At 64.5% G+C, this 14,074-nt stretch overlaps 1 protein-coding gene across 1 annotated transcript in view; it reads left to right on the top strand.

The window, feature by feature from the left end:
• LOC124979566 (kinesin-like protein KIF1A) overlaps window positions 1-14,074 on the top strand; it is a gene marked incomplete at its 3' end in the record, with an annotated part of 64,743 nt that overhangs the window by 22,686 nt on the left and 27,983 nt on the right. Inside the window, 8 exon segments of the mRNA XM_047543923.1 lie at window positions 1,414-1,490; window positions 2,292-2,471; window positions 2,983-3,048; window positions 4,180-4,358; window positions 5,293-5,404; window positions 6,274-6,351; window positions 6,844-6,909; window positions 7,501-7,518. Coding sequence (XP_047399879.1) covers window positions 1,414-1,490; window positions 2,292-2,471; window positions 2,983-3,048; window positions 4,180-4,358; window positions 5,293-5,404; window positions 6,274-6,351; window positions 6,844-6,909; window positions 7,501-7,518 — 776 coding nt within the window.

Here is a 14,074-nt window from a genome sequence, read left to right on the forward strand (position 1 = left end):
AAGGACAAGGCCCTCACGGTCTCACCCATACCCTCCTGCTGGGCTCCTGCGGGCCAGGCAGGGCCGCGGCTGTCGGGGAGTCTGCTCCAGGCCTCTCCCCAGCTCCTGGAGGCACCGGTGACTTGGTGCTCTGTGGCTTCGCTGACCACAGCCTTGGTCCTCGTCACCCTGCCTGCTGCCTCGGTCTTCACAGGGGCCTCATGTCTGTCTTCAGAGTTCCCATTTCTAAGGCCGCCGGTTCTCCCCAGTGACCTCATCCTAAACAATCACACTGGCAGTGACCCTGCCTCCAGATAAGGCCCCATGGGCCTCCTGAGCACCAGGACTTGGAAGTGTGGTTTCAGAGTGGACCCGAGTGTGAGGACAGTTTGTCACTCTGGGGAAGGGCTCGTATGCAGGTGTCCTGGAGGCTGTGCTGTGCCCGGTCCAGCCAGGAAAACCAGTCCTGGGTGGACAGACCTGGCCTGTCTCAGGCGTAGGGGCGGAGCCATGGGGCTTCCCTCCTCAGACTAGGAGATGCACTGGCCATGGTCCCCCAGGGGGCAGGAGCCCACCCTCCTTGTGGCTCTGAGAACCCAGGGTGGGGTCTCTGGGGTCCAGCCTGGGGGCCTGCAGGACTCTCCATCAACAGAAGTGTCTGGGTTCCGGTGGACCAGAGGGCAGTGGACGCATGGCCTGGGGGCTGGTGACAAGTCCGCTCTGTCCTGGCTCTGAGGACGCACTGCTGAGCTGCTGGGCCCAGCGTGGGGCACCATGGCCTCCCCTGGCCTGCTCCTGGCTTGGGGGGGCACATTCTGGAGCTCGGCCTCAGGTGTCCGGAGTTGGGCTGGGAGCCCTGCACGGGAGGAGGGACAGGGCTGTGGGCCTCCGGGGGGCCGTGTGCAGAGGTCCGGCGTGGAACTCCGGCCCCAACAGCAAGCCCAGAAGCCTGGACCCAGCGTGGGGCACCAAGGCCTGGCCCTGACAGGAGGGAAAACCCCAGGTGCCCGCTGCAGGGTCCCCGCTGCAGGGTCCCCACTGCAGGGGCAGCGAGCCTGGCTTGGCCCACAGTGCAGTGGAGCCCCTTGGCGCCCAGGTGCCAGGGTGCCCAGCTTTGGGGCGCTTCCAGGGCCCAGCAGGACACAGAGACCTGGGCGGGGGCACCGCAGGCCTGGACCCTGATGAGGTGGTGCTGCCCGTCTGCTGGCAGGACTGCCCTGGGCAGCGTCTGGCTGGAGGACCACACAGGGCACCTGCGGGAGGCCGAGTCCCCCGCGGAGAGGGCAGGGCAACTTGTCTGCCTGGAAGTGGGCTCCGTCTGCACCGTGGGAGCCTGTCTTCCTCGGATCTGCTTCCAGATCCGGGAGGGTAGACGTCGCTGGCCATGTCCCTCCCAGCTTGGCACTGACCCCTGGCCTGTGTCCCTCCCTGCAGCCATTGTCAACCCCAAACAGCCCAAGGAGACGCCGAAGAGCTTCAGCTTCGACTACTCCTACTGGTCGCACACCTCGGTGAGCCGGGCAGACCCGGGTGTGGGCGGTGGCGCCAGCCGGCAGTGTGGTCCGCGGGCCTCGGCCTCCTGGAGTGGCAGACTCCCCTCTGGGCAGGGCGAGGACCCCGCCTGCTCCCCGAGGGTTGCCCTGAGCTGGGAATGTGCTGTCTCCCTCAAAGGCAGGGGCCAGGGGGCTGCAGGGCCTGAGAGGCCTCCTGCTCCCCGTGGGCAGCTTCCCAGGGCGGGAGCTGTGTCCATTCTCGCTCCCACACTCAGGAAGCCCGCAGCCGAGTCTAGGTCCACTGGCACCAGCACCCCGTGTGCAGAGGCTGGAGACCCCAGACTCCTCCCCTCCTCCCCGGACCCCTCTGGAAGTCCTCTCCCCCGTCTCCCTCACCTGCACGTCTCTGAGGGCCTGCGCCCAGGGCCCCACTTCCCCTCCCTGTTCGACCTGTCCTGCAGGCCGGGTGTCCCCAGCCTGACCATGCTGCCCTCTGCCTCAAGTCCCCTGCTGCTCCCAGGACAGGGTCTAGATGCCATGGCCCAGTCCACCAGGAACCTGGGCCTCCAGACCCTGCCTCCCCTCCAGGCCTCCCTGGCCACCCCTGCACGTCACCCTGACTGACTGGCCCGTGCCCTGCTGCCCACTCTGCTGGGCTGCCCTGCTGCCCACTCTGCCTCCGTGGCTCTCAACTCTCGCCCTGTGATGCAGAGGCCCTCCCCAGGGCGGGTGTCCCTCCTGCAGCACTGTCCCTGGCTCCTTGAGGCTGGGCCCAGTGGCCCCAGACATGGCCGGTGCTCAGGAGTGTCCTCTCCCCAGCCCGAGGACTGCAACTACGCCTCGCAGAAGCAGGTGTACCGGGACATCGGGGAGGAGATGCTGCAGCATGCCTTCGAGGGCTACAACGTCTGCATCTTCGCCTACGGGCAGACGGGCGCCGGCAAGTCCTACACCATGATGGGCAAGCAGGAGAAGGACCAGCAGGGCATCATCCCACAGGCAGGTGGCCGCTGGCCAGGAGCCCTGTGGGGCCAGGGCAGGAGGTGGGCGGTGGAGGGCACACCACTAGAGGGCGACTGAGAGCCGCGGGCTGAGGAGGCCGGGCACTGGGCAGGCACAGGTGTCTAGGGCAAGGGGCGACCGAACACCGAGACAGATGCTCCTCAGATGCCACCAGGACTCTGAGCTCCCCAGCCCGGTGCCACGCACCAGCACCCCGAGTCTGAGCTGGTTGGTACCTGGCCTGGTCAGGGAAGGAGAATGCTGGGTACCAACAGCGCGGTGGTTGCTCCAGGCCCCATGCAAACAAGGATGGAGTGGTGAGCAGATGACCCATAGGAAAGGGGACCTGGGGCCCGAGAAGGCTGCAGGCCTTCTCAGGGCCTTCACGGTAAGATGTGATTTGTGATGTACAAGAGGGCTGGACAGAGCAACCTCCCACCTGGCCATGGGGACGGGGTCCCAGGGGTTCTGCCAGTTCTCTGGGCTGACTCTCCCCCTGTCCTTACAGCTCTGTGAAGACCTCTTCTCTCGAATCAATGACACAACCAATGACAACATGTCCTACTCCGTGGAGGTAGGACTCCCAGATGGCCGGCTGCTGGGGCAGCGATCCCTGACACCACCCTAAGACAGTGGGATCCCAGTCCCCACCCCTAAGGCAGTGGGATCCCTGACACCACCCTAAGGTAGTGGGATCCCTGTCCCCACCCCTAAGGCAGTGGGATCCCTGACACCACCCTAAGGCAGTGAGATCCCTGACACCACCCTAAGGCAGTGGGATCCCTGTCCCCACCCTAAGACAGTGGGATCCCTGACACCACCCTAAGGTAGTGGGATCCCTGTCCCCACCCCTAAGGCAGTGAGATCCCTGACACCACCCTAAGGCAGTGGGATCCCTGTCCCCACCCCTAAGGCAGTGAGATCCCTGACACCACCCTAAGACAGTGGGATCCCTGACACCACCCTAAGGTAGTGAGATCCCTGTCCCCACCCCTAAGGTAGTGGGATCCCAGTCCCCACCCCTAAGGTAGTGGGATCCCAGTCCCCACCCCTAAGGTAGTGGGATCCCAGTCCCCACCCCTAAGGCAGTGGGATCCCTGACACCACCCCTAAGGCAGTGGGATCCCTGACACCACCCTAAGGCAGTGAGATCCCTGACACCACCCTAAGGCAGTGGGATCCCTGTCCCCACCCCTAAGGCAGTGGGATCCCAGTCCCCACCCCTAAGGCAGTGGGATCCCTGTCCCCACCCCTAAGGCAATGGGATCCCTGACACCACCCCTAAGGCAGTGGGATCCCAGTCCCCACCCCTAAGGCAATGGGATCCCTGACACCACCCCTAAGGCAGTGGGATCCCAGTCCCCACCCCTAAGGCAGTGGGATCCCTGTCCCCACCCCTAAGGTAGTGGGATCCCTGACACCACCCTAAGGCAGTGGGATCCCTGTCCCTACCCCTAAGGCAGTGGGATCCCTGTTCCCACCCCTAAGGCAGTGGGATCCCAGTCCCCACCCCTAAGGTAGTGCTTTGCCACTGGTCTGCGCTCTGGCTTGTCACTTGCTTGTTCATGTGACAACCCTGCCAGCCCCACCCCAGGGGACTTGGAGATTCATGGGCCCAGGGCCAGGGCTGTGCTCCGCTCCACAGCTGGGAGCTGCCCGTCCCTGGCGTGGCCAGCTGGGCCCTCATGGCGTTGCTGTCCTGCAGGTCAGCTACATGGAGATTTACTGTGAGCGTGTCCGCGACCTCCTGAACCCCAAGAACAAGGGCAACCTGCGTGTGCGGGAGCACCCGTTGCTGGGGCCCTACGTGGAGGACCTCTCCAAGCTGGCGGTCACCTCTTACAATGACATCCAGGACCTCATGGACTCAGGGAACAAAGCCAGGTGTGGGCACCATCCTCCCTGCCCCCACCCCTTGCGGGGCCACCACCGCAAGTCCCCAGGGAGGCCCACCTTCCCTCTGCCCAGCCCTTGAGGCCCCGTTGTCCCTGTTGGGTCTGCCTGGTGGCCCTGACGTCCTCGTGTGTGTGCCAGTCTGGGAGAGGCCCAGGCTCCCTTGTTCGGGGGACACTGTCACCTATGTGAGGGCTGCTTCTTCATGGGGGTGGGCAGTGTGGCTCTGTCCTCTCAGTGGGGACACTGTGCTCTCTATGGGGTGCTGGCCCTTCCTGGGGGGGCAGCCTTATTCCCCAAGGGCAGCTCCTCTGCCAGGCCCAGGGCGTCCAAAACCGTGAGAGCTGCCCTGCCCTGGGCCTGCTGCCTGGAACACTTTGTTCTAGTGACCGCCGTCCTTCTCTGTGGCCGAGACGCCCCTGAGGCCGCTGCCTGGCCAGCCACTCCTGGGTGGGGGCCCTACCCCGACGGCCTCTTGGCTCCCGGGGACTGAGTCAGGGACCTGCTCTGAGGTCCCCGGCAGGTTGGGGCAGCGTGAGACCAGCCCCAGGCCCTCCTTGGGCCGCTTGGCTCTTCCTCTGCAGAGCCACACTGCTGACCCTGGCACCTCCTGGGCGTGTGGGGAGGTCCCTGGGCTCCCTGGAGTGGACAGCATGGGCAGGTGTGGGAGTGCAGGGGACGCCCGCTCTCTGGTCACACGGGGGCCCCGAGGACCTCTGCCCTGCTGGGTTCCTGAGGCCCTGGGTGGGGCACCTCTTGGTCACTGTGCCCCTGAGGTGCCCGGCACTGAGGAGGGCGAGGCCTCGGTGGCGGCTAGGTGGGAGAAGGCTGAGTGGGCACCGGCCCAGGTGTGGTCGCCCTGCAGCCTGCTCCACCCACGGGGGCCTGAGGTGGCCGAGGGTGACCAGGTGGCTCCCGCTCCCAGGACGGTGGCGGCCACCAACATGAACGAGACCAGCAGCCGCTCTCACGCCGTCTTCAACATCATCTTCACCCAGAAGCGGCACGACGCGGAGACCAACATAACCACCGAGAAGGTGCGTGTGCGGGCCCAGGCGGGCAGGGCAGGACAAGGAGGCCATGCTGCCCGCTGGCCTGGGAGGGGTTGCGGGCTGGTGTCCTGCTCCCTGCACCTCCTGCCCACGGGCAGCTTTGGTGGGGAGTGTGGGGTGCAGAGGGATGTCCCCAGGGCTGCAAGGGACAGACAGGATGGCAGGCCTGGGACTCCCCAGGGGGGCAGCAGAGGTGGCTGGCAGGTCCGGTGAGGAGGCGCAGAGGCCCATGGCCGGTGCCGCCTGGCGGGCTGTGTGCTCTGCCCTCCCTGGGCCACATCTGGAGCAGGGCCTCTGGTGGGACCAGCCTCCTTGCCAAGGGTTGCCCTGCCCCCTGCTCCTCCCACGTGCCCTCCCCACACACCTCGTGTTTCAGTGACCAGTAGGACGCATCTCCTGGGCCCTGTGTCCTGGGGCAGTGGGCGGACAGCAGGCAGGTGCCGACCTCTTCCTGCCAGCCTCTGACAGTGCCTCGCCCTGCCCGAGTCCAGGCCTCCTCTCAGCCTCCTCCCTGGGGCTTCCTCAGCAGCTCGGGCTCTGCTGAGGGCCTGCACCTCTGACCCTGGGGCTGCTGGTGGTCCCCTCACCTGGCACCACCCCCACGACAGACCCTCGAGGTAGTGAGAGGAGGCTCAGGAAGGCTGAGGGGCCTGGGGCTAAAGGGAGGGCACGGCCAGGGCCTGGCGGGCGCCTGTGGCTCCTCCTCCCCTGGTCAGCCACCAGCGCCTCTGGGTCTGTGGCTGTCACGGCTGCGAGGCCCGCGCTCGGCGTGGCTTTGGGAGCAGCCTCCGTGGGGTGTGCGTGGCTGTTGGCTGCGGAGGCTCTGTGGAGAGGCTGATGTGTCCACGTTTCAGGTGAGCAAGATCAGCCTGGTGGACCTGGCCGGCAGCGAGCGGGCAGACTCCACGGGCGCCAAGGGCACGCGCCTCAAGGTAGGGTCTGACTGCCGTCCTCGAGGCTCGGGCCTGGCCTCCAAACCCGGCCCAGGCAAGGGTGGACTGGGCAGGCGGGTCTGGCTGGGGCTGGAGAGCTCGGGACACAGCCTGGCCAGGTAGGGGGCGCGGGAGGCCAGGCCAGGGCCTTTGGCCTCCAGTAGCCAGTGGACTGGTCCTGCTGCCCTAACTCGGGTCACTAAGGACAGAGACTCCAGCTGGAAGCCGCCGCTCTCCCCAGTCCTACTGCCCTCGACCAGCCTAGGGAGCAGGGGCTGCGAGCTGGCGGCCAGCACGCTGAGTGGACTTCCGGTTCAGGAAGGAGCGTCTCCAGTCCTCTGAGGGCCCCTCTGGTCCCTGCCGTGGTGTGGTGGTTGGGAAGGGGCCCTGGAGCTGACCTGGTGAGGACAGTGAGCTGTCGCAGTGACGTCCGTGACAGCGGAGAAGCGCAGGGCCAGGCGCAGCTCACCTGGCCACCTTTCCCACCCACAGGAGGGAGCCAACATCAACAAGTCCCTGACCACCCTGGGGAAGGTCATCTCTGCCCTGGCTGAAATGGTGAGCTGGCCACAGGCCCCGAGAGCTGGACTGGTGGAGGAACGTGGGGTGCCTCCCTGGGGCGCCATGCACCCCGCGTCTGGAGAGGGGCCGTAGCTCAAGCCCGGGGATGGGCGGGGCTGCGGCAGTGACCCCGCCCCTCCTGAGCCTGCAGGTGGGCGTCCAGCCGTCCTCACACGGCTGGCCCCGGTGAGCATGTGGGTGGGCATGCTGGTGGGAGGGCAGCGGTCAGCTCTGACTGGGCCACCCTCCAAGGAGGAGCCACGGCCCCGGAGGTGAGGGGCGGGTTGATGGCCCTGCAGGGCCAGAGGCATCGTCCACTCACCAGGGACCCAGGCTGTGCGAGGGAAGGACAGCTCCAGGGAGCACAGCCTGGCGTGGGAGGCTGCCGGGCCGGGCCTGCCTGGTGACACCCCAAGTCACCTACTGTCCCTCCGGCTCAGGGGACCAACTGTGGGGGGCGGCGGGTGAGCACCTGGCCTGTGCTCAGCTCCTCCTGCTCGCTGCCCACTGTCCAGCCTGCCCGCCTGCTGCACCTGCACTGCCAGCCTCACCCAGGCCTCAGCCTCTTCCTGTCCTTTCTCTTTGCAGGACTCTGGGCCCAACAAGGTGAGTGGCCTTGTCGACCACGAGGGAGGGAGGCTGGAGCAGAGGTGCCAGCTCCCCGTGCACCTCCGTGTGGCCCACCACTCCCTGTCCCTCAGCGAGGACACAGCCCAGCCCCTCCAGGACAGGCCCCGTGCTGGCCGCTGCCCAGAGGGAGCAGCACCAACCTTCTGGCCCCCCAGTGCAGTGTGGGAGGTGGGTGGTGCCCAGGAAGCAACGGGAAGGCGTCACTGCAAATTGGGGTGAATTCCATAAAGGTGAGCCACAGCAAGGCAGTGGACGGCATGGACGGGAGAGCGGTAGGGAACACGGCCTTCCAAGACGTGAGCCCAGGGGGCGGGTGAGCCGTGCCCAGAAGTGGGAAGGGACAGCGTGAGGCACTCAGGTGGACGATGGTGGCGGGGTGGGAGAAAATGTGAGAGGAAGTGTGCGGGGGTGTGAGGAAGGCAGGGAGGAAGTAGGCAAGAATGGACAGAAGTGTGTAGACAGAGTGCAGTGGGCGTACATGAAGCACCATATGATGACCAAGGAACTGTGAGGAAGTGTGAGGAAGTGTGAGGAAGTGTCTGAGGAAGTGTGTGAGGAAGTGTGTGAGGAACTGTGAGGAAGTGTGTGAGGAGGTGTGAGGAAGTGTGTGAGGAAGTGTGTGAGGAACTGTGAGAAAGTGTGAGGAAGTGTGTGAGGAAGTGTGTGAGGAAGTGTGTGAGGAGGTGTGAGGAACTGTGTGAGGAAGTGTGTGAGGAAGTGTGAGGAAGTGTGTGAGGAAGTGTGAGGAAGTGTGTGAGGAGGTGTGAGGAAGTGTGTGAGGAAGTGTGTGAGGAAGTGTGAGGAAGTGTGTGAGGAAGTGTGTGAGGAAGTGTGTGAGGAAGTGTGAGGAAGTGTGTGAGGAAGTGTGTGAGGAGGTATGAGGAACTGTGTGAGGAAGTGTGTGAGGAAGTGTGAGGAAGTCTGTGAGGAACTGTGTGAGGAACTGTGAGGAAGTGTGAGGAAGTGTGTGAGGAAGTGTGAGGAACTGTGTGAGGAAGTGTGAGGAAGTGTGTGAGGAAGTGTGTGAGGAAGTGTGAGGAACTGTGAGGAAGTGTGTGAGGAACTGTGAGGAACTGTGAGGAACTGTGTGAGGAAGTGTGTGAGGAACTGTGAGGAAGTGTGAGGAGCTGTGTGAGGAAGTGTGTGAGGAACTGTGAGGAACTGTGAGGAACTGTGAGGAAGTGTGTGAGGAACTGTGAGGAAGTGTGAGGAAGTGTGAGGAAGTGTGTGAGGAACTGTGTGAAGAACTGTGAGGAAGTGTGTGAGGAAGTGTGAGGAACTGTGAGGAACTGTGAGGAAGTGTGTGGAGCACCTGTGGGGACTTTGTCAGCACCTGGGGGGACTCTGTCAGCACCTGTGGGGACTCTGTCAGGACCTGTGGGGACTCTGTCAGCCCCTGTGGGGACTCTGTCAGCACCTGTGGGGACTCTGTCAGCACCTGGGGGACTCTGTCAGCACCTGGGGGACTCTGTCACCTGTGGGACTCTGTCAGGACCTGTGGGGACTCTGTCAGCACCTGTGGGGACTCTGTCAGGACCTGTGGGGACTCTGTCAGCCCCTGTGGGGACTCTGTCAGCACCTGTGGGGACTCTGTCAGCACCTGGGGGACTCTGTCACCTGTGGGGACTCTGTCAGCACCTGGGGGACTCTGTCACCTGTGGGGACTCTGTCAGCACCTGGGGGACTCTGTCAGCACCTGTGGGGACTCTGTCAGCACCTGTGGGGACTCTGTCAGCCCCTGTGGGGACTCTGTCAGCACCTGTGGGGACTCTGTCAGCACCTGGGGGACTCTGTCACCTGTGGGGACTCTGTCAGGACCTGGGGGACTCTGTCAGCACCTGTGGGGACTCTGTCAGCACCTGTGGGGACTCTGTCAGCACCTGGGGGGACTCTGTCAGCACCTGGGGGACTCTGTCAGCACCTGGGGGACTCTGTCACCTGTGGGGACTCTGTCAGGACCTGTGGGGACTCTGTCAGCACCTGTGGGGACTCTGTCAGCACCTGGGGGACTCTGTCACCTGTGGGGACTCTGTCAGCACCTGGGGGACTCTGTCAGGACCTGTGGGGACTCTGTCAGCACCTGTGGGGACTCTGTCAGCACCTGGGGGACTCTGTCACCTGTGGGGACTCTGTCAGCACCTGGGGGACTCTGTCACCTGTGGGGACTCTGTCAGCACCTGGGGGACTCTGTCAGCACCTGTGGGGACTCTGTCAGCACCTGTGGGGACTCTGTCAGCACCTGGGGGACTCTGTCACCTGTGGGGACTCTGTCAGCACCTGGGGGACTCTGTCAGCACCTGTGGGGACTCTGTCAGCACCTGTGGGGACTCTGTCAGCACCTGGGGGGACTCTGTCAGCACCTGGGGGGACTCTGTCAGCACCTGGGGGGACTCTGTCAGGACCTGTGGGGACTCTGTCAGCACCTGTGGGACTCTGTCAGCACCTGTGGGAACTCTGTCAGCACCTGGGGGACTCTGTCAGCACCTGGGGGACTCTGTCACCTGTGGGGACTCTGTCAGGACCTGTGGGGACTCTGTCAGCACCTGTGGGGACTCTGTCAGGACCTGTGGGGACTCTGTCAGCCCCTGTGGGGACTCTGTCAGCACCTGTGGGGACTCTGTCAGCACCTGTGGGGACTCTGTCAGCACCTGGGGGACTCTGTCACCTGTGGGGACTCTGTCAGCACCTGGGGGACTCTGTCACCTGTGGGGACTCTGTCAGCACCTGGGGGACTCTGTCAGCACCTGTGGGGACTCTGTCAGCACCTGTGGGGACTCTGTCAGCCCCTGTGGGGACTCTGTCAGCACCTGTGGGGACTCTGTCAGCACCTGGGGGACTCTGTCACCTGTGGGGACTCTGTCAGCACCTGGGGGACTCTGTCAGCACCTGTGGGGACTCTGTCAGCACCTGTGGGGACTCTGTCAGCCCCTGTGGGGACTCTGTCAGCACCTGTGGGGACTCTGTCAGCACCTGGGGGACTCTGTCACCTGTGGGGACTCTGTCAGCACCTGGGGGACTCTGTCAGCACCTGTGGGGACTCTGTCAGCACCTGTGGGGACTCTGTCAGCACCTGGGGGGACTCTGTCAGCACCTGTGGGGACTCTGTCAGCACCTGGGGGGACTCTGTCAGGACCTGTGGGGACTCTGTCAGCACCTGTGGGACTCTGTCAGCACCTGTGGGAACTCTGTCAGCACCTGTGGGGACTCTGTCAGCCCCTGTGGGGACTCTGTCAGCACCTGTGGGGACTCTGTCAGCACCTGTGGGACTCTGTCAGCACCTGGGGGGACTCTGTCAGCACCTGGGGGGACTCTGTCAGGACCTGTGGGGACTCTGTCAGCCCCTGTGGGGACTCTGTCAGCACCTGGGGGACTCTGTCACCTGTGGGGACTCTGTCAGCACCTGTGGGGACTCTGTCACCTGTGGGGACTCTGTCAGGACCTGTGGGGACTCTGTCACCTGTGGGGACTCTGTCAGGACCTGTGGGGACTCTGTCAGGATCTGTGGGGACTCTGTCAGGACCTGTGGGGACTCTGTCAGCACCTGTGGGGACTCTGTCAGGACCTGTGGGACTCTGTCAGGACCTGTGGGGACTCTGTCAGCACCTGTGGGGACTCTGTCAGCCCCTGTAGGGACTCTGTCAGGACCTGTGGGGACTCTGTCACCTGTGGGGACTCTGTCAGGACCTGTGGGGACTCTGTCATCTGGGGGGACTCTGTCAGGACCTGTGGGGACTCTGTCAGCACCTGTGGGGACTCTGTCAGGACCTGTGGGGACTCTGTCAGGATCTGTGGGGACTCTGTCAGGACCTGTGGGGACTCTGTCAGCACCTGTGGGGACTCTGTCAGGACCTGTGGGACTCTGTCAGGACCTGTGGGGACTCTGTCAGCACCTGTGGGGACTCTGTCAGCCCCTGTAGGGACTCTGTCAGGACCTGTGGGGACTCTGTCACCTGTGGGGACTCTGTCAGGACCTGTGGGGACTCTGTCATCTGGGGGGACTCTGTCAGGACCTGTGGGGACTCTGTCAGCACCTGTGGGGACTCTGTCAGGACCTGTGGGGACTCTGTCAGCACCTGTGGGGACTCTGTCAGCACCTGGGGGGACTCTGTCAGGACCTGTGGGGACTCTGTCAGCACCTGGGGGACTCTGTCAGGACCTGTGGGGACTCTGTCAGGACCTGTGGGGACTCTGTCACCTGTGGGGACTCTGTCAGGACCTGTGGGGACTCTGTCAGCACCTGGGGGACTCTGTCAGCACCTGGGGGACTCTGTCACCTGTGGGGACTCTGTCACCTGTGGGGACTCTGTCAGGACCTGTGGGGACTCTCAGCACCTGTGGGGACTCTGTCAGGACCTGTGGGGACTCTGTCAGCACCTGGGGGACTCTGTCAGCCCCTGTGGGGACTCTGTCCGCACCTGGGGGACTCTGTCAGCACCTGTGGGGACTCTGTCAGGACCTGTTGGGACTCTGTCACCTGTGGGGACTCTGTCCGCACCTGGGGGACTCTGTCAGGACCTGTGGGGACTCTGTCAGGACCTGTGGGGACTCTGTCACCTGTGGGGACTCTGTCAGCACCTGGGGGACTCTGTCAGGACCTGTGGGGACTCTCAGCACCTGGGGGACTCTGTCAGCACCTGGGGGACTCTGTCACCTGTGGGGACTCTGTCACCTGTGGGGACTCTGTCAGGACCTGTGGGGACTCTGTCACCTGTGGGGACTCTGTCAGGACCTGTGGGGACTCTGTCAGCACCTGGGGGACTCTGTCAGCCCCTGTGGGGACTCTGTCAGCACCTGGGGGACTCTGTCAGCACCTGGGGGACTCTATCACCTGTGGGGACTCTGTCAGCACCTGGGGGACTCTGTCAGCACTTGTGGGGACTCTGTCACCTGTGGGGACTCTGTCCGCACCTGGGGGACTCTGTCAGCACCTGTGGGGACTCTGTCAGGACCTGTGGGGACTCTCTGACCTGTGGGGACTCTGTCAGCACCTGGGGGACTCTGTCAGGACCTGTGGGGACTCTCAGCACCTGGGGGACTCTGTCAGCACCTGGGGACTCTGTCACCTGTGGGGACTCTGTCAGGACCTGTGGGGACTCTCAGCACCTGGGGGACTCTGTCAGCACCTGGGGGACTCTGTCAGGACCTGTGGGGACTCTCAGCACCTGGGGGACTCTGTCAGCACCTGGGGACTCTGTCACCTGTGGGGACTCTGTCAGGACCTGTGGGGACTCTGTCACCTGTGGGGACTCTGTCAGCACCTGGGGGACTCTGTCAGGACCTGTGGGGACTCTCAGCACCTGGGGGACTCTGTCAGCACCTGGGGACTCTGTCACCTGTGGGGACTCTGTCAGGACCTGTGGGGACTCTGTCACCTGTGGGGACTCTGTCAGCACCTGGGGGACTCTGTCAGGACCTGTGGGGACTCTCAGCACCTGGGGGACTCTGTCAGCACCTGGGGACTCTGTCACCTGTGGGGACTCTGTCAGGACCTGTGGGGACTCTGTCACCTGTGGGGACTCTGTCAGCACCTGGGGGACTCTGTCAGGACCTGTGGGGACTCTCAGCACCTGGGGGACTCTGTCAGCACCTGGGGACTCTGTCACCTGTGGGGACTCTGTCAGGACCTGTGGGGACTCTGTCACCTGTGGGGACTCTGTCAGCACCTGGGGGACTCTGTCAGGACCTGTGGGGACTCTCAGCACCTGGGGGACTCTGTCAGCACCTGGGGACTCTGTCACCTGTGGGGACTCTGTCAGGACCTGTGGGGACTCTCAGCACTTGGGGGACTCTGTCAGCACCTGGGAGACTGCGGGACCTGAGTACCTGGTGGCTGTGTGTGTGACTGTGACTGAGTGAGCGTCCAGGCCGACTTGAAGAGCCGCGTTTGCCGCAGGGGGCTCGGGGCCGTGGAGGCGGTGGCTGGACAGGGCCTGGGGCCCATCTGAAGTGGAGCCTGGTTGGCTGGTCATGGGAGGCGGGCGGCACGTCAGCTGTGCTGGGTCAGAGTCAGTGTGGAGCTCGCAGCCTGTGCAAGTCCATGGGGCAGGTGGCCTGGCAGGCGGTCAGGGGAGGGGAGGTCAGTGTGGCAGGAGCCCGACTGAGCCAGTGGAGGAGAGCTAGGGCCCTGGTGGGTTCTGTGGTGGGCACGGCTGAGCAGGGCGGCTCGGGGGCCGTGGGACGCCTTGCTGCCCTGGCCGGTGGCCACAGGGCACTTATGGAGACGGCAGTGACCGTGCGGGCAGCGTTGGCTCGTGGAGAGGCAGACCAGGGACAGGTTTCTCACTCCAAGTTTCCAAGGAGGGCGGGAGCTCTGGCCACGGGCTCTGGCCACGCGCACCCTGGCCACGCGCACCCTGGACCGCTGGTGGTCTCAGACCCTCTGCGATGGCGCCTCAGGCCTCGGGGCCCCCGTCCCCTGTGCCTGGCGGACGGCTTGGTCCCCTGAGGGCACCTGGAGGAGTGACCCTGACCAGGGCCTGCCCGCAGGTCACAGCTGGGCTGGGAACGGCCTCTGTGCCTGCCGCGTGGTGGC

This window comes from Sciurus carolinensis, chromosome 3 (genome assembly GCF_902686445.1).
Source record: "Sciurus carolinensis chromosome 3, mSciCar1.2, whole genome shotgun sequence".
NCBI classification, from domain to species: Eukaryota; Metazoa; Chordata; class Mammalia; order Rodentia; family Sciuridae; genus Sciurus; species Sciurus carolinensis.